Source organism: Chlorella variabilis, assembly GCF_000147415.1.
Source record: "Chlorella variabilis unplaced genomic scaffold CHLNCscaffold_5, whole genome shotgun sequence".
In the NCBI taxonomy this organism is placed as follows: Eukaryota; Viridiplantae; Chlorophyta; class Trebouxiophyceae; order Chlorellales; family Chlorellaceae; genus Chlorella; species Chlorella variabilis.
The window spans coordinates 1284889-1311989 of record NW_005435083.1 but is presented as its reverse complement, the minus strand read 5'-3'; the positions used below and the strand labels follow the sequence as shown (position 1 = coordinate 1311989).

Below are 27101 nucleotides of genomic sequence, written 5' to 3'. Positions count from 1 at the left end.
AAGGCACTGCCTTTGTGTGGACAGCGGCGCACCAGCGTGCTTTCCAGGAAGGACGCGCTGACCTCGGCCCCCTTGCTGAGTGTGTTTGACCTAGGCAGGCCGGCAGTGGTCTACTGCGACGCCTCTGAGTATGGCGGCACCGGGGCCTGCCTAATGCAGGACTTTGGCAGCGGGCTGCAACCCGTTGCTTATGAGAGCAGGGGCTACTCCCCCGCTGAGCAGAACTACCCAGTGCATGACAAGGAGATGCTGGCAGTGGTGAGAGCTCTGAAGACGTGGAGACACTACCTGCTGGATGTGGAGCTGACGGTGTACACAGACCACCACTCGCTGCAGTTCTATAACCAGAAGAGCGTGCACTTTTCGCCGCGGCAACAACGGTGGGCATTCTTCTTGCAGCAGTACCCCCGCTTGCGGTTGACCTACACCCCCGGCCGGTACAATGTGGTGGCTGATGCGCTCTCCCGCAACCCAGCGCGGAGTCGGCGCTCCCGGGCACGAGCGACACGGGTGACGGCGGCGTTCTCCTCCCTGCGGACCAAGTTGTGCTGCTCGCCGGCTCACGCGGCAGCACTGGCGGTCCACACGGCTGTTGTGGAGACCGCTGGCCTGCACCTGTCGGCGCTGGCAGTGTCTCACACCCCAGATTCCTTCTTTGCGGAGCTGCGGGTCTCGTACGCCCTGGATCCTGTTGCGTGCGGGGGCTTGGCTGCTGTTGCGGCGGCTGAGGAGGCTGCGGCTGCGCGTGTCACTGCGACTGAGGCGGGCGTCCCTGCGGTCCCCGCCCCCAGCCCTGGCCCCTCTGGTGCTGTCGACGCCAGCGCCCCCGAGCCAAGCTGGCAGCAGTGGGAGTCCCACCAGGGCCTCCTCTTCTTTAGGGAGGGAGAGGGGCAGGATTTGCGGCTGTATGTGCCCGCCCCTGCTGGGCTGCCCCCATCTGCGCACTCCCTGCGGCAGCGGCTGCTGGCCGAGCACCACGATGCTCCGGTCGCTGGCCACTTGGGACGCGACAAAACTTTGGAAGTGCTGGCACGGCGCTTCTACTGGCCTGGTTTGGCCAAGGATGTGACTACTTATGTGCGGAGCTGTGCGGTCTGCCAACGCACTAAGACCCGGAACCAGCCTCCCCTCTGGCATTGTGTCAGACCGGGACAGCAGATTTGTGGGTGTCTTCTGGCGCTCGCTGCAGCGGCTGCTGGGCACGCGCCTGCACCTGTCGACGGCCTACCACCCACAGACAGATGGGCAGACCGAGCGCGCCAACCGCACTCTGGAGGAGATGCTGCGCGCCTTCGTCGACACTGAGCAGCAGAACTGGGATGAATTGTTGTGTGCTGCTGAGTTTGCATACAACAACTCACTACATAGCAGCTCGCAGTTCACCCCCTTCTACCTGAACACTGGACGGCACCCTCGCACCCCTGCGACGCTGCTGAGTGATGTGCCCCTTCCAGCTGCCAGCCGGAGCCCAGACGCCGACTCCTTTGTGGCGGCGCTGCGGCGTGCGTGGGGCAACGCCAAACAGAACCTGGACCGTGCCAAGGCTGTGCAGACTGCCCATGCCAACCTGCACAGGAAGGAACACACTTTTGCTGTGGATGACCGAGTGCTGATGGAGACTAAGCACCCGGGCTTTGGCAAGACGGGCCCAGCCCGCAAGTTGCTGCCCAAATTCTACGGCGGCACTGATGAGAGAGGTCTCACGGTGGTTGAGATCGTCTCCCCGACTGCGGTGCGCCTGTCAGGCTTCCCAAAAGACTGGCGTGGGCACCCTGTGATCAACGTGTCGCGCTTGCGCCCTTACATCGACGGCAGCGCAGAGTTCCCTGCTCGGCAGACGGCCGACACTCCAGCCCTGGAGTTGGAACTGAGCTCAGAGGAGCCTGAGTTTGAGCAAGTGTTGCATTTTGTTGCTCGAGGACGTGACAAGACGGTACTGGTGAAATGGCGGGACGCGGATCGGCAGGATAGCTGGCATACTGAAGCCGAGCTGCGGCATTGGTGCATCGCCGCCACTGGCGATACCCGGCGCTACCGTGAACTCTACAAACTTCTGCCGTGACCGCGCCCCTGCTGTGAGTTTTAACAGTGTGGTGTATGTGCCGGTAATTTGGCTCTGGCGAGAGGTGTTCTGCAGCCTGGCACCTGGATGCCTCGGGCAGCAGAGCCCCCCGCTCTCGCTACCACCTCTTTTCCTTGCATTACCCCACCTGTCTTTCCTCCTCCATTCCCCCAGTTTTCTGTCTTTGTTTTCCTCTTTGTTTCCGCATCCTCTGTTCCCCTCTGTTCTCTTCGTTCTTTGAAGAGGCAGGTGTGCCTCTCTTTTAAGGGGGGGGGAGTTGTAGCAGGAGCCTGAGCCGGCTCCCTGCCTTGCGTTTTCCCGCTTCCTGGTTACCTTATGATTGATCGCTATGATGCTATTCCCTATTCTGAGGCTTGTCAGCCTTGCATCATGAGCCGCTTTCCACTTCGCTTGACTGTGTACTTTAGCCGTGGAAGAGCAGGTCCTGTAAGCATTCTCACTCGAACAAGCCCGCTCCCAGGAACCGGGTGCGGCTACAGACATGGGCGGCTGACATGTCAGGTCCTCTTCTCTGTCCCCAAGCATTATGACATCAACTGGGCGATTTGTGGTATGCCCGCAATGCCATTGCTCGCAGCGCAGCTCTCGAAGGCGTGGAGTACATAAACTGTACAGCGCCGTGGCGGCGGTGGCGGTGTGGCGGGAACTGGTCGAGGCTATTGCGCCCACGCATTCCAAAGCTCTTCACAACTGCAGCCCTCCGTTGTGATTTTTTTATAACACATTTCATAATGCAGCAAGGCGCGCTGGTGAGAGGCAGCCCCTTAATTAAGTTGGAGGCTAAATTGCTCGCTCGCCGGAATGCGCCGGCTCCGAGCGCAGAGTGCGGGGTGGCAACCGCTCTCCTCCTTGGTCTCCTTCTGCTCCCTATCCCCCAGATTGGTCCTGGGCTACCCTGAAGCAAGAGAGAGGCCAGACCACTGGCACAGGCACTGCCGGAAGCACTGCCAGTGGAGGTGACTCACGGTCGGACCGCCCACCACTGCAGCCCTCTAGATTGATGGCCGCCCCCCTCCTCCAAGACCTTCTCAACAGTTATTTTAGGTCGCATCGCATTGGATGCCTTGAAAACGCCCATGCAAACGCCTGCCAAGCTCCCCATCGGAGCGCCCAGTGCCTCTTGTTCGAAACCCCACCGAACAAGTTGGTGTTAAGAGAATGCTCTTTTTGCGGCCGATCGGGGTTGCTTGGGAAGATTCCAGGGGCGTGCCTCGCCTGCAAACAACGCAATTGCCGGGCCTTTGGACCCTCGTAAGGCGCCAGCCGGGAGGAGGTTGGACGCCTCACGTCGCTCGGTTGGTCGCAGCGCCGATAGCAGGAGCTTCATTGGAGCCCTAGGAGACATGGACCACGGGCAGCCACCAGGGCCAGGTTCTGGAGCTGCTGCGCCGCACGGTGTGCCCGCCGCCCCGCCCCGGCGCTAAAGGAGCTGGACCGCACGTTTAATTGGGTGTGCTGTTGCTGTCATTGACCCCGGAACTATAATGTGCTGACTGCAATGCAGGCGGCAAGCGAGGGGCGGCCAGCAGGGTCCGACGGCTGGCAAGCATGGTGGAAGCAGCGTCCTCCGCCCCCGTTCGCCGGCAGCCTCCACAGCAGCAGCCAGCTGCAGCGCAACAGGAAGAAGGGGACGGTGCCCTGCAGCAGGTTGGAGGAAGAGAAGAAGAGGGGGGAGCGCCTCTGCAAGAAGAAGCTGATGGGTCGCCCGCTTTCCTTGGCTCCCATCCACCGGACCCCGTCCTGCGCTTCACTTTGTTTCGGGAGGGGCTGCTCACTGCTCATTGCTCATTGCTCATCGCACACTGCTCAACGCTCATTGCCCTATATCCCACCCAGCCGCAGGACTCCACTGCCGCCCGCGCCCCGCCCCATCTGGCCGCTTGCGCGCCCCATCCCCCCTCGATGGGGCCCGCCCACACCGGGGCCTCCCCCCTCCCGCCCACTGCTTTCTCAACGGCCCCGAGCCGGGGCTGCCCTCATTGCATACATAGTGCGCCTTTCCCTGCTTTTCTAGTGACCTAGCGTTCCGCACTGCCATTTGGCCAGCCCATGCTCCCGTACCGTTGCGTTTCTCCCCAATGCGCCATGCCACTTTGCCAGTCATACACACGTTTCGATGCGTGCCCTGTCAGCTGCTTGCGTTGCATGTCGCCTTGCTCCACCCTTGTTTTATTGCTTTCTCTGCTTTCGCCCGGTTCCCGTCCCGTTTCGGCGGGGAGTCTATGTTGCAAGTTAGTTCTTGCTTTACCAGACTTTAAGCCCACACAAGCAAGCAAGCAGCGGGAGGGACAACATCAGTCGCCGCAGCCACCCCAGCAGCAGCAACAGCAGCAGCCACCTCAACAGCCACCCCAGCAGCAGCAGCAGCAGCAGCAGCGGGAAGGCGCGCCAAGCTTGCGCACCCTACCACCTGGGCACCAGGCTGTGCAGGACGCGGTGCTTATGCCGCAGGCAACCGTGGCTCCCAACGTGCGCTGCGGCTTCTTCCCTCTCCCGCCTCGCCATCCCATCACTCCTGAGGCATGCCAGGCCAGCACCAAGCAGCTGCAGCCCACGACTGGGCAGACGTGGCAGTGGGTTCAGGGCCATCCAGTGCCAATGCTTGCCGCAGCCACGGGAGCAGCAACAGCAGCGCCGCCTGCGGCTGCAGCGCCCCAAGATCTAACTGCCCCCCAGCAACCGCGCACCGTATGCGCACTCTGTGGCTCTGATCGCCTTGCAGCAACCTCGCACCAGCATGCTACTGCTGCAGAAGAGTTGATGTGCGATGCGTGGCAGTCGCGCGCGGATTCACCTGCCAAGAAGCGGCAGCGCCGCCCGCAGAGCAGCTCAGAGCCCGGTTCCGAGTAGGCCGCTCGTGTTCATGCCCATCTTTTTCTACCTATCTGTATCATTCACCTGTTTGCACTGCCGTTCTCCCATTCTTTTCGTATTTGTTTTGGCCTGCTTTTGGTACGAGGCCCATTCCATGTGAAGGATGATTTGTAGCAGGATCAGCGTATGAGACAACCCTGGGATTGGTCGGGCTGTGGCCAGCCAGGCTGAGGCAGCAGCGGCAGAAGAAGAAGTGGGGTGCCATTCCAGCTGTTCCTGCCGCTCGCTGTGCTAGCTCTGCTGGCTGCCGTGCCGCCTGCCGCTTCCACTTCATGTCTAGTCAGACACTGCGACAGAGTAGCTGCAGCGCTGCAGTGCCCTGCTGGCCACCAATGCGCATACTCGTTCCTGTTTGGTCAGCGTGAGCCCACCGCCGTCCTCTGCCGTCCTCTGCCGCCGCCTGCCGACATCGATGGCAGGACCCTGCTGCCGCTCGTGCCATCCCAACCCACCGCGCGCACTCTTCCGTGTCGAAAGGCCAAAGTTGGACACAAGCGTGACACACGCGCGCGCGCTGGGCGGAGGGGGAAGTAAGGTGGAAGGAACCAGCGCGTGTGCTTGCATTATCTCGCGGCGCTCCTGCGATCTCTATCTCCCGCTATTACTTGTTTCGCCCACCCTCCTCCGCAATGTCCTGCGTTCGCGCACTCCTCCTGCTGGCCGCCGCCATGGCGCTGACCGCCGCCGCGGATGCTCGCTCGGTGAGCATCGATGCACACAAACTTTCTGCTGAAGGTTGCATGCATGGGTTTTAGGCTCAGCCTGTAGCTTGTGGGCGACACATAGCTCTGATTCATCGTTTGGGGCCCGCCATTGCGGGGCTAATAGCGAGTGTGAGGCGCTGGGGTGGCGGCGCGCGCTCCACACAAGCGCGCGCGTGTGTGATCAGGAGAGCTCTCTTGCCTCCTACTTGCTGCACCCCCACCGACCGTTTCCGCCTGCTGCAGGTCTTCTTCCACCAGCGCATGCTGAGGCAGGCGACCGGTGCCATCAACGGGCCGCTCGCCAGCAGCATCAACGATGCCTCCAGCCTGTACAACATCTCTGGAGTGTGGGTGGGCATTGGCGACCAGTATGATGCAGGTGCACTGGTGCTGCAGCCTTGCACACACTTTGGGTGTATTGCTGCACCCAGCCATTGCATCGGAATGAATGTGCTGCAAGGGCAGCCCCCAGGTTGACGCCCCCACATTTGCTGATGCCTTGCCTGCTCATTTCTGCTCCAATCCTGAACTGCTGCATCCACGCAGCCGTATGGGCGGCCTACTTCGAGGAGGGCACGCTGCCTGCATGCGGCGACGCCGGCAACTTCACCTACAAGCACTGGGATGAGACGCTGCCGGACAGCATCGCGCTGGCAGCCAACAACACTGGCCCCGCTGGATTTGGGATAAACGGGCACGAGACTGGTACATACATCCTGAGCGAGGTGCGGTAAACCCCTTCCATCCCTGAAAAATAATGATTTTTTTTAAAGAAATATTGTTTTTTGCCCCTCCTGCTCCCTCCCAGCTGACCTACGATGGCCAGTACCTGACCTACAAGCCCGACTGGGCGCCCACCGAGGTGTCGTGTGCGCGCTTCGTGCCGTACATCGATCACCGCAATGGCTATGTGTATGCCAGGTGGGCTGCGTTGCGTCAGCGCCTTGGCGGGTGGGCTGCGGCGCGGAGGTGGCGGCAGGAGCGCTCGAGCCACCCCGCACCCACCTGCTCGTGCCCACCCCACCCCAGCCTCTGACCCTCAGCCCTCACTCGGTCTTGGTGATCCCACACCTGCAGCATGATCACCAAGACCGAGTGGAAGAAGTCTGGAGATGAGGTGGAGTTCACAGACCTGTCGTGCACCGTGAAGGACACCGAGGTGGCGGGCTGCTACCCGCAGAAGCCAGGCGTCGTGCACAGGTGCGAGGAGGTGGGCGGCGACGACTGTGGGGTGGCCATGGCGGCTGCGCTCGCTGCTGGCTCTTTGGGGCACTGCCCTCCATCCCTCACACCCTCCCCCTCTGCCACCCCCGCCTGCCCCTGCACAGCGTCTCGGTGACCTCCTACCGCTGCGCTGCTGGCGTGTGCGCCGGATACGCGCCTGCGGCCGTGGAGAAAGGGGACGAGTGATCAGATCTGCTCACCTCGCTCGCGATGCCCCTCCCCCTGCCCTTCCTTTTTCCTGAGCCCACTCAATGTTCTGCACAGACACACCCCAACCCCCCCGACTCACTCGAGTGCGGGCACGCCCCCCTCCCCCCATATTCTCCGAGTCCCCATCCAACCAGCTTTGTTTCCCAGATTCTCAATTGCTGTCGTGAGAGGTCAGATGTAAGCCCACCCAAGCAATCCCAAGTAGCAGTGTGTGATATTGGGTGGGAGAGCGGCGAACAGTACCGCCTCTGGCGCCACGTCATCACCGCCATGTGGAGCGGGGACAAGGCAGCCGTCCAGCCGCAAAACTCTTGCATTCTCGACGACTGACTGGTGGGCTTTCAATTCGCCGGAGTACAGCCGGGCAAGGGATGGAGAAGCGGTGGCACGCTCTGCCTGGTGCAGGGTTGCAGCTGGAGGTGCTGTTTTATGCAGCGGCAAGTGGGAACGAAGGTGCACCAGGAGCCCCGACGGCGAGTCGCAAGGAGCCGCCACCACCGCCACTTGTTTTCCTCCACGGCGCCTTCCACGGCGCTTGGTGCTGGGAGCGCTTCCTCACCTTCTTCTCAGCTGCTGGCTACGACAACTACGCGCTCAGCCTGCGCGGCCACGGCAACAGTGCGCCCGGCACCATGCAGCCCGGTAGCCCGAAAGGCACGCTGGCCTCCCATGCCGCCGACCTGGCCATATCGCCACACTGCCGCGGCCGCCGGTGCTGGTGGCACACAGCTTAGGGGGCCTCATCGCCACCAAGTATGTGGCCAGCCAGGCTGAGGCAGCAGCGGCAGGGGAGGAAGGCCGCGCGCCAGGCCAGCGCTTCCCGCCGCTCGCTGGGCTGGCTCTGCTGGCTGCCAAGCCGCCCGGTGGCGATGCCGCCATTGTAAGAAGAGCGCTGTGGCGTTCGCCCTGGACTGTTGCCAAGATAGTATGGTGAGCTGCCTTGGCACCCGTCCCCTTCTACCCTTGCACCTGCAGCCCTCCGCCTCACCGTCTGACGACTCGCTTGCTGGCATCCCTGCCACTGCCGCAGGGCCTTGATCTTTGGCGTGCACCGCACCAGCCCCGCTGCCTGCCGCTTCCTCTTCTTCGCGGCAGACATGCCGGCAGAGGAGCTACAGCGCTACTGTGCCCTGCTGGCCGCCTACCCCCCGCATACTCTCATCGACCGGAGCTCTGCGGCGGGCGCAGCGGCTCCCGACAACCTGGTGCCGCAAGCGCCGCCCGAGGGGGGCTGGCGCCAGCTGCCCCCACAGCGCGTGTTTGTGGGGTGCGGCAAAGCGGATGTGCTGGTGGACGCAGAGGCGGCGCAGGAGACGGCGGCCTACTTTGGCACGCAGGCAGCGCTGTGGGAGGGTGTGCCACACGACTGCATGCTGAGCCGCTGGCAGGAGCCTGCTGCCAGCCTGCGGCATTGGCTGGACACGCTGTCAGCTGCACCACTGGTGCCGCCACGGCCGGGCGAGTGAAGAGGGCAACAGGGCGGAAAGCTACCTCGCTCAGCTGCTTGGATCTATTTCGTGTTTCAATGTCAACTCCGCCTGTGTGCCTTGCGCACGCCGTCCAGCATGTTACCACTCAAAGCCACATGGGCGCACTGATCCAGCAGGCTGGCAGGCCAGCCCCCAGGCCGCCCCAGCCGCCGCCTGCTCGGTTCAGTGGGCCGCCTACGTGCAGCAGCCTCATCCCCCAGCCCCTAACCCGGTGCCAGTCAGGTCCAGCGAATTGATGTCTAGCGCATCATAGGTGCTCTTGCCCAGCACCTTTTCACCCGCTGCAGGGGCACGCCCGTCAGGCACGCGTCTGTGAGAGTTGGGCACACAACTGGCAGGCGCACTGTGCTGCGCGTGAGGCCATTCTGCTTGGAGATTATTATCAGGTGGCTGCTGTTGCGGCTGCAGCTGCACCCACCGATCAGGTACATGAGCGTCCAGGGCAGCAGGATGCAGGTGTAGACGGCAAAGCCGAGCGCCGAGCGCCGCGTGTCTGCGGCGAGTTGGAAGGTGGGATGCGCGGTGGGAGGTGAGTGGTCATCTGGGCGTGGCGGCGAGCAGAAGCAGCCCTCGACATCCCGCTCCCTTATGCATGAACATTGTTCCCAGAGGAGAGCAACTCAACCCTGTACACCCACTCACACTTGGCAATCACTAGGTCGCGGTCACCGTGCCAAAAGTCTGGCGCAAAGAGCCAGACGTTGCAGGCCCAGAACCACGGCAGGCAGGCAAAGCCAAGGTAGAAGTAGAGCTTGCAGATCTTGCGGGCACGCAGGGCAGGCAGCACGTCTTCATCGCACGTCACCACCGGCGGCAGCGTCAGAAGGTCGCCGCCGTCCATTGCCGCAGGTGGCGCCAAGGTGGGGCCGGCGGGGGCGACGGTGCAGGCGCCCGCTGCTCAGGCTCAGCACTGCGCTGCCTGCTGCTGCATCTTCCAAGTGTTTTGGCCTTGTGGGGACGCGGTAGAGGAGCAGTTGGCTTTTCCCGCTCTCTGCACGCACGTTGCTGCCCTCGATCAGCAGCACATCTCCACAGGACAATGCATGTGATCAGGGGGAGCGCGACGTGGGCCCATGGGGTTCCGGCTGCCTGGCCTTCTTCCTGCGAGTTCAGACCGTGACCGACAGCTTTTGCTTCTTGCGCTTCGGGGCCAGCCGCACGTGAACACTCCAATTTACGGACCGCCGGCTGCACCACGCTAAGGCCCAACCGCGGCGTGTCCTTAAACCCGGCTCCAGATAGCAGATGGCACAGGACAGGTGAGAGAGGGCGCACGCCGCCAGCGTTGCGCGGCCTGGTGTGCAGTGCCCCTGCCGCCGCCGGCCATTACTGTCGCCCAACCTCCGCTGCCGCTCCGTCCTGGACCGAGCGGCTGTCCTGCTAGCGTCACGGCTGCTGCTGGATGCTGGCCTCCTTGCAGCGAGCCACACTTGAGTCCTAGCTTGTCCCCCCTGCACACAACCTCGCCCACGCAGGCCCAGCCCCTACGAGGCCACCCACCTGCCGCAGCGCAAGCGGGAGGTGTCAGACAAGCCAGGCACGCACCAGTGGAGCAGCGAGGATTACGAGGCCAGCGCGCAGGCAAGGAACGCGACGCGGCTGCAGCAGGCGTGGTCGGGCCGCCCGTTTGCCACGGATGACGACGACAGCAGCCGCGCCAGCAGCAGGCCGGGATCGGTGGCCGGCTCTGATGGCGGCAGCAGCCACCACCTGCACCACCAAGGTCACGTCGCGCCGGCGGGCAAGGTGAGGTTGGGAGCAGGCGCTGGGCGCACCAGTAGGAGCCAGCCCCCTAGCCCTCCTCCTGTCGATTTGCAAAGCTGGGCGGTGGCCGCCAGTCTCCCTGCTGCCGAGCGTGTGTGTGCCGCCTGCTGATCCCCATCCCCTGTCTTGCGCAGGTCGGCAGCACCACCATCGATGCCGAGGTCTACAGCAGCGCACTAGCGGCGTCTGCAGCCGCCAAGCAGCAGCGCTACACAGCGGCAGCCAGCGCTCCCACGCCATTTGCGGTGCGCGCTGGCGAGGGCGGCATGGCGGGCGTGCCCTCAGGGGAGGCGTACCACTACCACAAGCCCGAGCGCGCCGAGCCTGCCGCCAAGGTGGGCGACGGCGGCTACCACTACCACAAGCCGCAGCAGGTGGAGCCGGCGGGCAAGGTGGGCGCCATCGCCGGCAGCGACCGCCGCCAGAACAGGCCATCTGATCAGGCAGAGGCGTCGGGCAAGGTGGGTTGCTGAGCGCGTAGCTCCATGCTGTGCCGCCCTGCCCACCCCAGCTGCCCTGCTCCGCTTGGTGTTGGTGGTGGAAGGCGCGCCGCATTATGCCTCGGCCGCTGCTGTGCCGTGCTGCGCATGCAGGTCGGCGGGGGCGGCTGGGACAAGCAGGCAGCAGAGGATGCATGCCGGCAGCGCGATGTGGAGAAGGAGAAGGCAAGGAGCCGCAACTGGGGCACCTTCCAGATTGGGTAAAAAGGCGCTGGGGTTGCAGCGCACAAGACGCTGGGCATAGCTTTGGCCACTCCTGCCTGAATTCGGCCAGCCGCCGACCAATTGGACGGCACGTGTTCCCCATCACCGTATTTCCATTTCCATCGACTTCTCATCATGCTGAATACCCGCTTGTATGTGTGACTCTTCCTACGAGAAATGTACGAGGCTGCTACCTCCTTGCGTTTTGCCCTGGCGTCGTGCCATCAGCACTGCTTTACATTAATCTCATGAAATTGAGAGCGAAATTGAGCACCTGTTAAACGCTGCTCTGCCATACAGCTCCCCAACGCATTCAAATCTACTGCTGCTGCTGCTTCGCACGCTTGGCGGCAAGTGCCCGATCCCGCCAGGATAGTGCGTCGTTCCCGCTGGTCCCCCCTGCCTGCTGGATGAGCTGCGATGAGGCACCGGCTGCTGCCAGCTCTTCTGCAGGCACAACCACCGCGCCATCTGCCTCTGCTAATGCCAGCAGATCGGACACACTCGCCCCTGCCCCTCCCGCTGCGCCCTGTGCTTGTGCCGACGCTGATGCTGCGCGGGGTGCCGCCGCCGCCGAGGCGACACCGCCAGCCTGTCCCCGGCCACCCGACGGCAGCTTGCTGCCCGCTGAGCTAGCCCTGAACTTCCGGCCTGCTGGTGCTGCTGCGTGGCCGCCGCCAAAGATGGCTGCCGCGTGCGACTCATCCCGCTCCTGCTGCACGGCAGCGGCATGGCTCCCCTGGAAGGTGACTGCGTTCAAGCCGTCCAGCAGGCTAGCATCGTCCTCATCCTCCTTGCCATCCTCGCTGCCCTCCCCAAGCCCTGGCATGCCTGCGCAGGACAGCATGCACCACTGAGCTTCGCCGCTGCGGGATACACCCTGCCCAGGAGGCACTCCTGCCTGCCCAGCAATGCTGTGTCCAGCGGCACGAGCACAAAGGCAGCACGCGGAGCAGCAGAGCGACAGAAACAACACGGGCGGCCCTGCGCACCAGGGCCAACTGCCGGCGGTGCTGCCCGGTCCTCTTCCAGCTCAGCGCCGGCGTCAAAACGGAAGCGTGTCCACTGCGGTTGGCTGCCGCCACCGCTGCCGTTGTCCTCCTGCCGGCTGCGCTCTGCAGCAGCAGCGGCAGCAGCACGCTGGGTGCCCATTCACCTGCCGGGTCCACAGTGGCATGCGCCGGAGCAGCAGGTGTGGGCAGAGCCAGCAGGCAGCGGGCTCACCTCGTCGCTCGTCCTGGGCAGCGCTGCGCTCAAGCAGGTATTGCGTCTTGGCCCGCATTTTCTGCGACACAAGGCCGAAGAAGTGAAGCAGGTGCGTCGGGATGGGGCATGGGCGCCCTGTGGCCGCACGGCTTACAGCATGCAGCAGGTTGCGGCCCAGTGCCACAGCTCTGCTAACCTGCACGACGCTCATGCCCTGGTAGCCGGGGATCAGCGCTTCGAAATCGTACTGCTGAAGCACTGGGGCTGCGCCGCCGCCGCCGCCCCGCTGCCGCTCATCCCCGCCCTGCCGCCGGTCCTGGCTCCTGCTGCGCTCCCGCCGCCCTCTGCTGCGGCTGCGCCTCCCGCCAACGTGCCGCCGCCGGTCGCGGCTGCGCCGGCGGCTGTCGTAGCCACGGTAGCGGTCGCCCCTCTCGTCCCTGCTGCGGCTGCGCCGCCGCCGGTGGTCTCCCCGCCGGTCCCGGCTCCTGCTACGGCTGCGGCGGCGCTGCGGTTCTCTGCTACGGCTGCGGCGGCGCTGCGGTTCCCTGCTCGCGCTGCCTGGCCGCCTCTGCTCCTGCTCCCGGCTCCTGCTCCTGCTGCGCCGCCGCTCGCGCTGCTGCTCCTTCAGCTGCCTCAGCTGCTGCTGCTCCCTCCGCTCATCATACAGGCGGTCGGGCAGCCTCTCCGCCGCCCTGGGCCGCTGCTCCTTCTTCAGCTGTGCCAGGCGGCGCTGCACCGCCTCCGCCGTATCGCTGTCATACCCCTCCTCCTGCTCCTCCCGCTCAGCCTGCCAGGGGTGCAGAGATGGGATGCGGGTGGCGGGGCGGAGGCCGGCCGGGGAAGGACACGTGACAGCAAGGAGGTGCGCACCAGTTGGCGCCTCCTCCAGGCAATCGGCCCGGCCCATTCACCTGCTCTTGGAAGCTGCCTGGGTACAGGGCGGCCCGGATGCGGCGGTTGCGGGCAATCACATCGTCGTCCTGCTCCTCATTGTAGCCGCCTGGCAGGCGGGCCGGGACGCCGCGCCCTGCAAAGCCGATGCCCTGATGGCATGGAAAACAGGGGAGGCAGGTTGTGGGCGGCGGCGAGCGTGCGGCGACGGCGGCAGCGGCAGGTGGTGCGGCGACTATCCCACCTGCTTGAACCGAGCGCCCGCATCGACAGCAGCGAAGGCCTGGTGCAGCGCGTGAGCTCGGTCTTCTTGCATAGGAGGGCCAGAACGAGGATGAACATGTTCTCAGTATTCTGCCTACACCATCGGCAGCGTTTGATTTGACTTCTACTGCACGATGATGGTGCGGCCGCGTGCAAAGCGCATGGAGCAGTTCCGTCTGCTTTGCCCGCCACCTCAGCCCGCCACCTCAGCGGCGCCGCCAAAAGGGTGCTGGTGCCATGAGCAGCACTGATCCATCCATTGTGTGGCCTCCTATAGACAGTCAAGTTCTTTACAAACCGGCTCATGCAGGGCAAAATCAAGGCAACAGAATGGTGCAACCCAATACGAGGGCTGAGCTTCAGCCGTCAAGCAGGACGACTCTCAGGACGGGTGCATGCAGGTGTTGCTACGCAGTTGTGGCAACTTAGGTGCTTCTGCAGCTATCAGGCGGCACCAGCCAGGCGCAGCGCCGTCGTCATCATCCCAGCTGCTGCGCGGAAGTTGCGTTGGGCCAGCATCAGCAGCAGTGCGGCCTCCTGCAACCCAAGGCAAGACACCGGTGGCTTGAGATTCAAGGCACATGAGCGGCCCGCCAGCACAGGGTCACAAACTTTCTCCACAGCCAAACATCAGAGGCATCAGCCCACCCACGTTGGCCGCCTGCTGGTGTGGGGGAAGGGTCAGCATCAGCGCCCAGAAGCCGCCCACCAGCTTGCCGCCCAGGCCCGAGGCAGCGGCTGCCGGCTGCTGGGAGGCCTCCATAAGCAGGTCCAGCAGGTGCAGGTGGCCCTGCTGCGCCTGCTGGGCCTGCTGGGCCTGCTGGGCTGCCTGCCTGGGCCCGGACTGCTGGGCCACGATGGCACCAGTGGCGGCTGCAGCCGTGGAGTGCCCTGGTGGGCTGGCAGCAGCCGTGCTGCAGCCTCCACCGGCGCTGCCGCCATGCGCCCACGCCGCAGCAACATTTCCCAGTCCGACATTGCAGGCAGCTGGTGCGTGAGCCTGCTGCTGGGTGAGGCGCTTGCTCGGGGGCTCCAGGGCTGTATCGCCCGGCGGCTGTTTGCTCTTTGCGGGCCGCCCCCGCTGGCGGCCGCTGGTGAGCTGAGCGGGAACCTTGGCGGCAGCCCCTCCTGTCACAGCCTGCCGCGGCTTGACTTGGCGCAGCGATGGCGTGGCTGCCGCTGGCGCTGGCGCCGCAGCCGCTGCGCCGGCTTCCTGACGGCGTCGCCTGCGCGTGCCTGCCGCTGGGCCCGTCGCTGGCAGCAGTGTGCCCGCCTCCACCTCCTCCTCTGCCAGCTGCCGCTGGATGCGGTGGAAGCAGGGCTGGCAAAGCCAGCAGGTTAAGGTTGGGTGGAGGTGCCAGCTGGTGCCGGGGCTGGGCCCAGGGCTGCTGCTGCTGCACTGCATGCACTGACGCCGGGCCTGTGGCTGTTCAGCAGGCTGCAGCTCCTCCTCCTCTGCATGCTCCTCATCCTTCTCTGGCAATGCTGACAGCCCTGGCAGCCCACCGCCGTGCGTGTCGGCATAGGCACCACATCGCCCACACAGCTGAGCGCGGCTGGCCGGGTGCCACCGCCAAACGTACTTGGTGCCGGCGGGCCCGGGCCGCAGCGAGCCGCAGTGGGTGCACTGCTTCACAGCGGCAGCAATAGCTGGCTCCTCCACCCCCTCTATCTCCTCCTGGTGCTTTGCCGAGGGCAGCTCCGGCAGCCTGCCGCCGTGCTTGTCGGCATAGCGGCGGCAGGGCCCGCACAGCTGCTCCTTGCTGATGGGGTGCCGCCGCCAGTAGTACTTGGTGCCGGTGGGCCCAGGCCGCAGCGAGCCGCAGTGGGTGCACTGCCTTGCAGCCCCGAGTGCAGCTGCTGGCTGCCCCCCGTGCTGCCCACCCGCGTGGCCGGCTGCTGCCACGGGTGGCCCCCGCTCCTGCTGCCCTGAAGGCTGCTCGCCCCAGCTGCCGTCTTCGCCAGTCCCTGCACATGCATGCCATGCACCCACGGGTGTGGCCACAGTTGTACCTACAGGTGAGGCGGCGTCCGCAGGGATCCTCACAACACCTGCAGCACAATGCTTGCTGCCTGCCAGTAGGCAGGCAGCAGCAAAGGCTGCACCCGCTCCCCCTCACCATCAGGCGCGACGCTGGCCAGCAGCGCCAGGGCTCCGGAGTTCCGTGAGCGGCGGGCGGCAGCGCGCAGGCGGTACTGCTGCAGTACATCCTCCACCTGCCACTCCTGGCTGGGCGGCTGCCCTGCTGGTGCCGTCGGTGACGACATATGCGCATCAACAGGCAGCTCTGGGGCAGGCTCCAGCTGCTGCCCCTTCAGGGCGTCGTCGGTCCGCAGGGGTGGTGCCTGGCAAGCTGCTGGTGGCAGGTCAGCTTGGGGATCGGTGGCTTGCTGTGGCAGGCCTAGGCTGCCGCCGTGGGCTGCATCCTCAGCCTGCCCAGGCTGCTCACCCGGCGCCTCCTGCCCTGAGGGTGCTTCAGGAGCGGCAGCAGCGGCGGCTTCCTCATCCTGCCCGCCCAGGAAGACGCCAGGCCACACCTCGTACTGCAGGAGTGGGTCGCTGGTGCTGCGATGGGCTGGAGGCTGCTGCTCCTGGAGAAGGCTGGCCAGCAGCTCATGCAGGGGATGATGCAGAGGCGTGCTGTCTGGTCCCTGGTGTGCCGTGCCAGCTGCGCCTGCCGCCACCTGCCCGCGCTGCTCCTGCTGGGAGATGCCAGCTTGGTGGGAGGCCTCGACTCCTGCACGCATGGGCAGATTAACGCAGCGCACATGATTCGCCGGCAACAAAGGCGGGGCACGCCCGCTTGCCCCTGCTATGCTGCCAGCCTACCTGGGTGCTGCTGGCAGCTGTCTGCCGCCTTGCGGGCCTCCACAACGCTTTCCGGGGCAGCCACCGCAGCCGCCGCCACCTCCTCGATGTGTCCTGGCACGTCTGCTGCCACAGCTGCCACCATCTCAGCGGCTACCGCAGCCGGATCTGCAGTGCATGCATCACGGTTGCAGTCTGAAACAACAGTCAGATTGGACCAGGACACACGGACCGGCCACAGCCGGCGGCGGCCGCGCACCTGCCGCCAGCCGGCCGCCGTTCGCTGTCGCACCTCCTGCAGCCGCCCCTGGGCCCTCGCCTCCCTGCTCCAGCAGGGCCACCATCTCTGCGGCCCCTGGCGATGAGAGGTGACGCTGAGCGCTCGTTGGTCTTTCCAAGGCTCGCCCCCACGGGTTCACTCGACCTCTCAGGGCAGGGCAGGTGATATGCAGAGGGCTCTAGGTTCGGACAAACGCTAGCAAACAAGATAGAAACGCCGTTGGAAAGGTAGAAAGCAGCACAATGAAGCCTGCCTGGTGAGATAATGAGAATGTGAGTCTATACAGACACGCACACATGGAGGCATTTAGAAGATGCTGGTGACTTCGCCCGCTAGCACGAGCTGCCCTGCCCCGCCGGAGCCAGCCGCAGGGTCGATTCCATCATGGCGGCGACTGCAGCATACTCGCCACTCTCTAGCAGCAGCTGAAGTTCATACCTCTGCAGGCACGAGGGGAATGCGGCACAGGGCATAAGCGGGCTGGGGTAGCAACCGCCGGACGGCGTCTGCGTGCATGTAAGCTGCAGCGGCGTCTGGAGGCGGTCGGGCACTCCCAACCCACCTTGCGATCAGACGGCTGTGAGGACTGCGTGGTGTCCACCACCGCCCAGAAGCTTGCCAGCAGCTTTGGTGTGAGGCCCGCAGCGGCAACAGCCGGCTGCCTGGCAGCTCCGAGCAGGCGGGCAAAGAGGTCCTGAGGCGCCTGCTGTGGCTCCACCTCCTGCGGCTGCGCCTGCACCTGCTGCGGTTGAGGCTGCGACGGCACTGGCAGGTGCAACGGCTGTGCTGGTTGCAGCCGCAGGCCTGGCAGGAAGCCCTGGCTGCCAGCGACGCGGCGCTGCTTGTGTCGCCTAGCAGGTGACATAGGCGGCTCCTCATCCACTGCGGGCGCCTGCTGGCATTGCTGCTTCCGTTTGCCCTGCTGCTTGTTCTGCGGCTGATGGGCCTCAGCTGCTGCCCGCTCATCAGGGCCCCTGGCCATCCGCTGCAGTGCTGTGTCAGACAGCGCTGGCAGCTCACCGCCGTGCTTGTCGGCATAGTTGCCGCAGGGCCCGCACAGCTGCTTGCGGGTGGTGGAATGCCGCCGCCACTGGTACTTGGTGCCGGCGGGCCCAGGCTGCATCGAGCCGCAGTGGGTGCACTGCCTGGCAGTGGGTGGGGCAGCCGCCTGTTCAGGTGCTGTAGCTGGCTCCTCTTCATCCTCGCTCTCCTCCTGCTCCCCCTCCACATCTGACAGCGCTGGCAGCTTGCCGCCGTGCTTTTCGGCATAGTTGCCGCAGGGCCCGCACAGCTGCTTGCGGGTGGTGGAATGCCGCCGCCACTGGTACTTGGTGCCGGCGGGCCCAGGCTGCATCGAGCCGCCTGGGTGCACTGCCTGGCAGTGGGTGGGGCAGCCGCCTGTTCAGGTGCTGTAGCTGGCTCCTCTTCATCCTCGCTCTCCTCCTGCTCCCCCTCCACATCTGACAGCGCTGGCAGCTCGCCGCCGTGCTTTTCGGCATAGTTGCCGCAGGGCCCGCACAGCTGCTTGCGGGTGGTGGAATGCCGCCGCCACTGGTACTTGGTGCCGGCGGGCCCAGGCTGCATCGAGCCGCAGTGGGTGCACTGCTTCACAGCGGCTGCGATTGCTGCATCCTCCTCCTCCTTGCTCTCCTCCTCCTCCTCTCGCTGCACCTCGCTCTTCTCCCCCTGCCGAGGCTGCATCTCCGCCTGCCGCTTCTGGCGCTTTATGGCTTTGTGCACCTTTCCGTAGCAAGGATGGCACAGCCACTCCTCCCCGGTGGCGGGATGGCGGTGCCAAAAGCCAGACACGCCGCCTTTGCTGGTGCTGCCGCACTGCAGGCACTGCCGCTGCGGGGGCTGCTGCTGCGGATCCTCCTCTTCCTCTGGCTCAACTTCGCTCTCCACCTCCTGCCGTGGGTGCTTCTCCGCCTGCCGCTGCTGCCGCTGGAAGGCTGCCCGCGCTTTGTTGAAGCAGGGATGGCACAGCCACTCCTCCCCGGTGGCGGGGTGGCGGTGCCAGGCTGCCGACTTGGTGCTGCCTTTGCTGGTGCTGCCGCACCACAGGCACTGACGCTGCGCCTGGAGCTGTGGTTGCTGCTCCTCCTCACTCTCCTCCTGCTCCGCCTCTACATCCGACAGCTCTGGCAGCTTGCCACCATGCCTGTCAGCATAAAGGCCGCAGGGCCCACACAGCTGCTCGCGGGTGGTAGGATGCCGCTGCCAGCCATACCGACTGCCAGCAGGGCCAGGCTGCAGGGAGCTGCAGTGGGTGCACTGCTTGACAGCGACAGTTGTTCGCTCTCCCTTCTGCTCCTGTTGCTCCGGTCTCTGCTGCACAGGCTCCGGTCTCCGCTGCACAGCTGGCTGCTGCTCAATCAAGTGCTGTTCACTCTGCTCTGTCCTGCTGTTGCCGCCCGCCTCCCCTGCAGCAAGAAAGCGGGAGCCCTTCAACCCAAAGTCAATTGAGAGCCCTTCCATATTTGTGGTTCGCCACAGCAGGTGGGGCCCTGCCACACATACTTAGCTGCTATTAGCCACCGCAATGCTGCCATGCGCGTCCACTCACCCTCGGAAGCAGGCTGCGGAAGCGCCCTGTAGCCTTCCTGCCCTGGCTGCTCATCTTCATCATCGATGGGGGCAGGGGAGAGCCATGTGTCGGGCATCACAGCACCAGTCCTGGCTGGGGAGGGCATACCCGAGGCTCCTTCGTGGCTCCCTGGCCCCTCTGGCGGGCAAGCCATTGCGGCGACTCGCAGGCCGCCAGTGGGCACGCCATGCGGCGACGCGGCGCTGCGAGCCTGCAGCCGCGGGTCCCGGCTGCTGCGCCAGGGCAGGGCGGACTTCAGGGGCAGCCGGGGACTGGCGCCACATGGTGCGATGACCAGCTGCTGCTGCTGCTGCTGCTGCTGCTGCTGCTGCTGCTGCTGCTGCTGCTGCTGCTGCTGCTACTGTGGTGCCCTCACGATACTCTCCAGGCGATGCCTCCCTGCCACAGCGTCCACGGAGCTGATGCCTGCATTGGTAATGAAGGGTTGGTAGCAGGTCAGCCTGGGATCAGTGGCTTGCTGGGGCAGGTACAGGCTGCCGACACAAAGGCTGCGTGCTCAGCCTGCCCATGCTGCTCACCCGGCGCCTCCTGCCCTGACCCTCCATGAGTGGCACCGACTTCCTCCTCCTGCCTGCTGCTCTCCTCTGGGAGGCTGGCGGCGGGCACGCCGTCATCCACGATGCCTGCGCCTGCCATTCCTTGCGCTGCCACCCCACCGCCGCCTCCCACCATGAGGGCAGTCCGCAGGGGTCCCATGACGAGCGCGTCAAAGGCCTGCTGCTGCACCACTTCCGGGTCGTACACACCCGGCAACAGCTGCTGCGGTGGGTCGCCAATGCCACGCTGGGATGGCTGCTGTTGCTCCTCGAGAAGGCTGGCAGGAGGGCTGGTGTCAGGGCGCTGGGGCACGCCGCCAGCTGCGCCTGCCAGCACCAACACGTGCTGCTCCTGCTGGGAGACGGCAGCTGGGTGGGAGCCCTTGGCATCTGCAGGCATGGACAGACTGGCCAGCTCACCCAGCTGCTTGTGCACAGCACTGCCTGCCAGCACCACTCCGTAGGTGTATCTGCTTGTCCGTGCCGTGCCTTCAAGCCTACCTAGCTGCGGGAAGCGGTCTGCCGCCTCGCTGGCCTCCACAGTGCCCTGAAGCGCAGCCGCCGCAGCCGCCAACTGTTCCATGTCGTCTGGCACAGAGACAGGTGGATCTGCAAATGCCAGCATGGCATCCAAGTTTGCGGTGCTGCCTTGGAACAAAGTCTGGCTGCTCAACGACGCATTGCCGATCTGCAGCGGTGGCGCTTGGCCGGCGGTCGGGCCGCCATCACTGGCCCACCTCCTGCAGCCGCCCCTGGGCCCTCGCCTCCCTGCTCCAGCAGGGGCACCATCTCCGCCGGCCCCTGGCGAGCAGAGGAGGCTGCTGGGCACTCCATGGGACGGTCCAAGACTCGCACCCCTGGTTGCATGCTGTTGGGTTCGCTGCCTGTCGGCCTTTCAAAGCATCTGTGGCCCCTGGGAGGTTCAGGATTTGGACAGAAAGCGAGCAAACAGAGGTAGAAAGCAAACCCAGTGGAAAGCATCAGCAATTCAGAGAAACGGCAGTGTCACTAAGAGCAAACGCATGCAGGTGACCGCGCCCTCCTCCTCAGCTGCATGCTGCGCCCAAAGCCAGCTGCACCGTCGTCTCCATCATGCGGACCAGCGCCGCATACTCGCCCCGCTCCAGCAGCAGGTGGAGGTTGCCCTCCTGCAGGGATACATGCACACAACAAGTGGGCAGGCGGGTCCTGAACATCATGGCTGGTGGGCCATGCATGCCGCCACCTTCTGGATCTCGTGGTGGGGCGCCACCGCCCACCTTGCGGGCCTGCTGCGAGGGTGTCAGCTCGCCCACTACCGCCCAGAAGCTACCCAGCAGCTCAGGCGTGAGCCCCGAAACGGCGCCAGCCGGCTGCCTTGCTGCCGCGAGAAGGCGCGTGCACAGGTCCTGAGGGTGCTGCGCCTGTGGGACAGGCTCGGTCTGCTGCTGCGGCGGCTCTGCCTGGGGCCCGGGCGGCTGTAGGGCCTGAGCTGGCCGCAGTGGCAGCTCCGGCAGGAAGCCGTAGTTCTTGCGCTGGTACAACCAGAACTCCTTGCACAGCCGAGCGCCAGTGGTCGCGTGCTTGCGCCAGGGGTAGGTGGGCGTGGGACCAGGCCGGTCAGCGCCGCAGTGGCTGCACTGCAGCTGCTCCTCCTCCACCTCCTCCTCCTCACCCTGCTGCTCCTGCTCCTCCTGCTCAGGCTGAGGCGGCTGCTCCGCCTGCCGCTGCTGTCGCATGACAGCTGTGCGCGCCTTGCTAAAGCAGGCTTCGCACAGCCACTCCTGCCCGGTGGCGGGGTGGCGGTGCCACTTTGCCCACTTGGCGCTGCCTTTGGTGGTGCTGGCACACTGCAGGCACTGGCGCCGCGGGGGCTGCTGTGGGTGGTGCTCCTCCTCCTCCCCCTGCTGGTCCTGGTCCTCCTTCTCCTGCCGAGGCTGCTTCTCCACATGTCTCTGCGGTGGCAGCTCGCCGCCGCGCGTGTCGGCAAAGAGGGTGCACTGCTTTGCGGCCGGTGCTGCTCGCTCTCCATGCCGCTGCCCCTGCTGCTGCTGTACGGCTGGCTGCTGCAGGCTCGGCTCTGCCCTAGTGTCAATCCCAACCTCGCCTGCAGCAAGAAACAAGGAGCCCCCTGAAGCACCCCCGTGATGAGAGCACCCTTCACCGCTGTTGAGCGCCAGCAGCTGCAGTCAATGGGCGCATCCCGCTGCCACACTCACCCCGCCGCTTGGCTCCAAGGTACTTGTACAGTGAAAAGAGGTGCTCGGGGCGGGGCGTGTAAGCAGGGGCTCCCTCGGCTGGGACCTGCGAGGCCTGCAGCTCCTAGGGCGGCACTGCATGCTGCTCCTGCTGCGCCTGCTGCACCTCAGCTCGCGGCGGCTGGGCCTGCGCTGGCGCCGCAACAGCGCAATCCGCTGTCCCCCCAGCGTGCTGCCCCTCCTCGTGTACTTCTCGCTTCACAGCCGCACAGCCTTGCTGCTCAAACTCCAGAACAGCCGCTGATCCTGCCACCGCTGCCGTGTGCTGCTCCATGGCCAGCGGAGGCGTGGGAGCCGTCGGCGCCAGCGCCCTGCACCCATCCTGCCCTGCTGGCGGCTGGGCCTCGCCGCTAGCCGTGGGTGAGGTCAGCGGTGTGTCGGGCGTCACGATGCTGGTCCTAGCTGGGCAGGGCACACCTGGGGCTGCCTCGTGGCTGGATGCCGCCGCTGGCGGGCAAGCCAGTGCTGTGCGCAAGCCAGCCAGTGGCTGCACGCCATGTGGCAACGCGTCGCTGCGGGATTGCAGCTGCGGGTCCCGGCTGCTGCGCCAGGGCAGGGCAGGCTGTGAAAGCGCCTGGGGACCGGCGGCAGATGGCTTGCTCACCAACTGCTGCTGCGGCTGCTGCTGTGGTTCTGCAACTATACTGTCCAGCCGCTGCCTCTTTGTCTCCGCCTGTGTCTGTCTCTCCTCGGAGCTGCCGCCTGCATTGGCAACGAGAGCAGGAGGGCTTGGTTGGCCTGCCGCGGCCCGCATTATGGCAGTGTGTCGGCATGCTGCGCCTTGTGAAGTAGCCACGCTGAGCCATGGGAACCATCCAAAAGGGGCCCACCCGGCCGAGCAGCAGGTGCCTCGGTCCCTCGCGCAGCCCATTACTCACCGCGTACTGGTTCGGCAGGGAGGCCCCGGCAGTTCCTTTGTCCAGAGGCCCCCCCAGGTGGGAAAAGGGGGCTGGAATTGGGTGCTGCTACCAGGGTGCTGTGCTCTGGGCCGACGTGAGCTGCTTGTGCAGCGCCGGCACCGGCCGCCGGGGCGGTAGTGGCGCTGGGGGGTGCCGCGGCAGGGGCGGATTGCGCATCAATAGCATTTTTGTGCCGCGCCAGTTTACCGGCCATGAAGCGGAGCTCCTCAGCCTCGTACAGTGTGCGGGGATGCAGCACCCTGCCACAGAGTTTTCAAGTCTGTGCCCAAGGCCGGCTGCAAACTGGGTGAGCAGCTGGTTGATAGGAGGCAAGGCGAGAATGGCGAATGGCCGGAGACCGAAGACCCACGATTGATGAACATACTTTGAACAACAGTACAGACGCCCTGTCCTGCTCCACGTGGCCGAGCGGCCGCTGCTCCAAAATTTGGACCAAATGCTGCCAACATATGTACATTTGACTGGCAACTTACGTGTTGGTAGAGTTGTCGCCAAGCAACAGGAAGCATGAAGATTTCGGCAAACATGAAGCATGAGAATTAAAGTCACTACGTCCATGAGCCAGCGCCGCTGGTGACGCCTGTCTTCCTTCATTCAGCTGCCTTGCCCTGCCAGAGCCAGCCGCAGGGTCGATTCCATCATGGCGGCGACTGCAGCATACTCGGCACTCTCTAGCAACAGCTGAAGTTCATACCTCTGCAGTGGCAACTGCAGGCACAAGGGGAATGCGGCACAGGGCATGAGCGGGCTGGGGGAGCAACGGTCTGCATGTGCTTACGCAATTACGCTTATGCTACAGCGGCGCCTGGAGGCGGTCGGGCACTGCCAACCCACCTTGCGATCAGACGGCTGTGAGGACCGCGTCGTGTCCACCACCGCCCAGAAGCTTGCCAGCAGCTTGGGTGTGAGGCCCGCAGCGGCAACAGCCGGCTGCCTGGCAGCTCTGAGCAGGTGGGCAAAGAGGCCCTCAGGAGTCTGCTGTGGCTCCACCTGATGCGGCTGCGCCTGCACCTGCTGCGGTTGAGGCTGCGACGGCACTGGCAGGTTTGATGGCTGGGCTGGTTGCAGCGGCAGGCCTGGCAGGAAGCCCTGGTTGTTACCGACGCGGCGCTGCTTGGGTCGCCTAGCAGGTGACACAGGCGGCTCCTCATCCACTGCGGGGGCCTGCTGGCGTTGCTTCTTTCGCTTGCCCAGCTGCTTGTTCTGTGACTGCTGGGCCTCAGCTGCTGCCCGCTCCTCAGCCCCCCTGGCCATCCGCTGCAATGCTGTGTCGGACAGCGCTGGCAGCTCGCCGCCATGCTTGTCAACATAGCCGCCGCAGGGCCCGCACAGCTGCTTGCGGGTGGTGGGGTGCCGCCGCCAGGTGTACGATGTGCAGGGCCGCCCAGGCTGCAGTGCGCCGCAGTGGGTGCACTGCCTGGCGGTGGGTGGGGCAGCTGCTGCCTGTTCAGGTGCAGCAGCTGGCTCCTCTTCATCCTCGCTCTCCTCCTGCCCCCCCTCCAGCTCCTCATCCGGCAGCGCTGGCAGATTGCCGCCATGCCGGCGGGTGTAGCCCCAGCAGGGCCAGGCCGCAGCGAGCCGCAGTGGGTGCACTGCTTCACAGCGGCTGCGATTGCTGCCTCCTCCTCACTGTGGTCCTCTTCTGGCCCCACCTCGCGCTCCACCTCCTGCCGACGCTGCTTCTCCGCCTGCCGCCGCTGCCGCCTCAAGGGTGCCTGCACATCGTTGAAACAGGGCTGGCACAGCCACTCCTCCCCAGTGATGGGGTGGCGGCGCCACGTTGCCCACTTGGCGCTACCTTTGGTGGTGCTGCCACACTGGAAGCACTGCCGCTGCAGGGGCTGCTGCTGCGGATGCTCCTCCTCCTTTGGCTCCACCTCGCTCTCCACCTCCTGCCATGGGTGCATCTCCGCCTGCCACTTCTGCCGCCGGAAGGCTGCCTGCACATCGTTGAAACAGGGCTGGCACAGCCACCCCTCCCCGGTGGTGGGGTGGCGGCGCCACCTTGCCCACTTGGCGCTGCCTTTGGCGGTGCTGCCACACTGCAAGCACTGCCGCTGCAGGGGCTGCTGCTGTGGCTGCTCCTCCCCCTCTAGCTCCACCTCGCTCTTCTCCTCCTGCTGAGCCTGCGTCTCCGCCTGCCGATGCTGCCGCTTGAGTGCTGAGTCCACCTTCTGGTAGCAGGGCTGGCACAGCCACTCCTCCCCGGTGGCGGGGTGGCGGTGCCACTGTGCCGACTTGGTGCCTTTGCTGGTGCTGCCGCACTGCAGGCACTGGCGCTGCAGGGGCTGCTGCTGCGGCTGCTCCTCCTCACTCTCCTCCTGCTCCGCCTCCGCATCTGACAGCGCTGGCAGCTCGCCACCATACCGGGATGCGCGGCCGTAGCACTGGCCACACAGCTGCTCCTTGCTAGTGGGGTGCTGCCGCCAGTATGTGCCGCCAGGGGGACCAGGCTGCAGGGAGCCGCAGTGGGTGCACTGCTCGGCAGCGACAGTTGTTCGCTCTCCCTTCTGCTGCTGTTGCTCCGGTCTCTGCACCGCACCTGCCTGCTGCTCACTCGAGTGCTGTCCACTCTGCTTTGTCCTGCTGGTGCCGCCTGCCTCCCCTGCAAGAAAGAGTAAGCCCCTCAAACCAAAGTCAAATGAAAGCCCTTCCATACTTGTGGCTGGCCACAGCAGGTGGAGGCATGCCACACACACGCTACTATTAGCCACCGCAATGCTGCCATGCGTGTGCACTCACCCGTGGAAGCAGGCTGCGGAGGCGCTCTGTAGCCTTCCTGCCCTGGCTGCTCATCCTCATCGATGGGAGCAGGTGAGAGCAGTGGTGTGTCGGGCATCACAGCACCAGTCCTGGCTGGGGAGGGCATACCCGAGGCTCCCTCGCGGCTCCCTGCCGCCGCTGGCGGGCAAGCCATTGCGGCGAGTCGCACCTCGCCAGTGGGCACGCCACGTGGCGACGCGCCGCTGCGAGCCTGCAGCCGCGGGTCCCGGCTGCTGCGCCAGGGCAGGGCGGACTGCAGGGGCAGCCGGGGACTGGCGCCACATGGTGCGATGACCAGCTGCTGCTGCTGCTGCTGCTGCTGCTGCTGCTGCTGCTGCTGCTGCTGCTGCTGCTGTGGTGCCCTCACGATACTCTCCAGGCAATGCCTCCCTGCCACAGCGTCCACGGAGCTGCTGCCTGCATTGACAAGGAAGGGTTGGTAGCAGGTCAGCCTGGGATCAGCGGCTTGCTGGGGCAGGTACAGGCTGCCGACACAAAGGCTGCGTGCTCAGCCTGCCCATGCTGCTCACCCGGCGCCTCCTGCCCTGACCCTCCATGAGTGGCACCGACTTCCTCCTCCTGCCTGCCGCTCTCCTCTGGGAGGCTGGCGGCGGGCACGCCGTCATCCACGACGCCTGCGCCTGCCATTCCTCGCGCTGCCACCCCACCGCCGCCTCCCACCATGAGGGCAGTCCGCAGGGGCCCGATGACGAGCGCGTCAAAGGCCTGCTGCTGCGCCACTTCCGGGTCGTACACACCCGGCACCAGCTGCTGCGGTGGGTCGCCAATGCCACGCTGGGATGGCGGCTGCTGCTCCTCGAGAAGGCTGGCAGGAGGGCTGGTGTCAGGGCGCTGGGGCACGCCGCCAGCTGCGCCTGCCAGCACCAACACGTGCTGCTCCTGCTGGGAGACGGCAGCTGGGTGGGAGCCCTTGGCATCTGCAGGCATGTGTTGCCCGCTGATGTGGCGGGCAACACATGTTGCCCGCTGATGTGGCACCCCCCCCCGATTCGTCTGGCTCATCAGGCACGCTCTCTCCCGCGATCCCTCCCTTTCCTTCGCCTTTCAGAGTCTCTAAGGCTTCTATTTCTCCCCTCCCGCACCCCGCAGCTGCCGCAAATTTAAAATTATGAACCAACCTGTCATCCTTTATGCCTTAGAACGGCGCCAAAACGGCGCCAAGAATGTGTTTCTCACTAAGTCAGATGTAGAGGGCATCATCCGGATCAAGCAGGGCGACCAGCAGGCGCCCTCAGGCCGGCGGCGGCGGGGTGTGGGAGGGGGTGCGGCAGTGCAGGGCGGCGCCAAGAACTACAGCAAGAAGGTGCTGCAGTTCTTCCAGGTGCTGAAGGGCGCTGGCGGTCAGGACATCCTGTGCCGCTGCGTCAAGCGCAGCGGAGAGTGGCGGTGGTGCCCCGTGGTGCCGCTCGAGGAGCTGCCCCGAGTGATCAAGGAGCACCACGAGCGGGCGACTGGCTCAGCGGTGTGGAGAAGCTGTACACACATGTGAGTGATACTAAGGGGTGCAATGCTG

The 27101-nt window shown here is 65.3% G+C and overlaps 5 protein-coding genes across 5 annotated transcripts in view; 3 read left to right on the top strand and 2 right to left on the bottom strand.

Annotated features, from left to right (window-relative positions):
- Positions 1 to 7466: 7466 nt before the first annotated feature.
- CHLNCDRAFT_143073 (hypothetical protein) lies at positions 7467 to 8561 on the top strand (the record flags this gene model as incomplete). The annotated part of the gene is made up of 2 exons (XM_005849804.1): positions 7467 to 7807; positions 8126 to 8561. The coding sequence occupies 2 exons, from the start codon at positions 7467 to 7469 to the stop codon at positions 8559 to 8561; spliced, it is 777 nt and encodes a 258-aa protein (XP_005849866.1).
- A 213-nt stretch (positions 8562 to 8774) lies between these two features.
- On the bottom strand, positions 8775 to 9426 carry CHLNCDRAFT_143072 (hypothetical protein; the record flags this gene model as incomplete). Its single annotated transcript, XM_005849542.1, has 3 exons — positions 8775 to 8866; positions 9004 to 9078; positions 9228 to 9426. 3 exons carry the CDS (start codon positions 9424 to 9426, stop codon positions 8775 to 8777), a joined length of 366 nt encoding a protein of 121 aa, XP_005849604.1.
- A 404-nt stretch (positions 9427 to 9830) lies between these two features.
- Positions 9831 to 11053, top strand: CHLNCDRAFT_143071 (expressed protein; the record flags this gene model as incomplete). The annotated part of the gene is made up of 4 exons (XM_005849803.1): positions 9831 to 9844; positions 10061 to 10331; positions 10484 to 10810; positions 10943 to 11053. The coding sequence occupies 4 exons, from the start codon at positions 9831 to 9833 to the stop codon at positions 11051 to 11053; spliced, it is 723 nt and encodes a 240-aa protein (XP_005849865.1).
- Positions 11054 to 11372: 319 nt separating this feature from the next.
- On the bottom strand, positions 11373 to 26515 carry CHLNCDRAFT_51050 (hypothetical protein; the record flags this gene model as incomplete). The annotated part of the gene is made up of 25 exons (XM_005849541.1): positions 11373 to 11884; positions 12046 to 12168; positions 12278 to 13046; positions 13171 to 13302; positions 13395 to 13456; positions 13870 to 13951; positions 14124 to 15382; positions 15865 to 16152; positions 16245 to 16391; positions 16516 to 16649; positions 16843 to 16943; positions 17066 to 17878; positions 17962 to 18926; positions 19630 to 20256; positions 20385 to 20448; positions 20727 to 20795; positions 20907 to 21733; positions 22489 to 22586; positions 23278 to 23412; positions 23499 to 23512; positions 23639 to 24193; positions 24457 to 25257; positions 25347 to 25409; positions 25737 to 25984; positions 26098 to 26515. The coding sequence occupies 25 exons, from the start codon at positions 26513 to 26515 to the stop codon at positions 11373 to 11375; spliced, it is 9306 nt and encodes a 3101-aa protein (XP_005849603.1).
- Positions 26516 to 26696: 181 nt separating this feature from the next.
- The window catches only part of CHLNCDRAFT_57281 (expressed protein), a gene marked incomplete at its 5' end in the record, with an annotated part of 3477 nt that continues 3072 nt past the window's right edge, over positions 26697 to 27101 (top strand). Inside the window, one exon of the mRNA XM_005849802.1 lies at positions 26697 to 27050. Within this exon, the coding sequence (XP_005849864.1) occupies positions 26697 to 27050 (354 nt within the window). The remainder of the gene's footprint in view (positions 27051 to 27101) is intronic.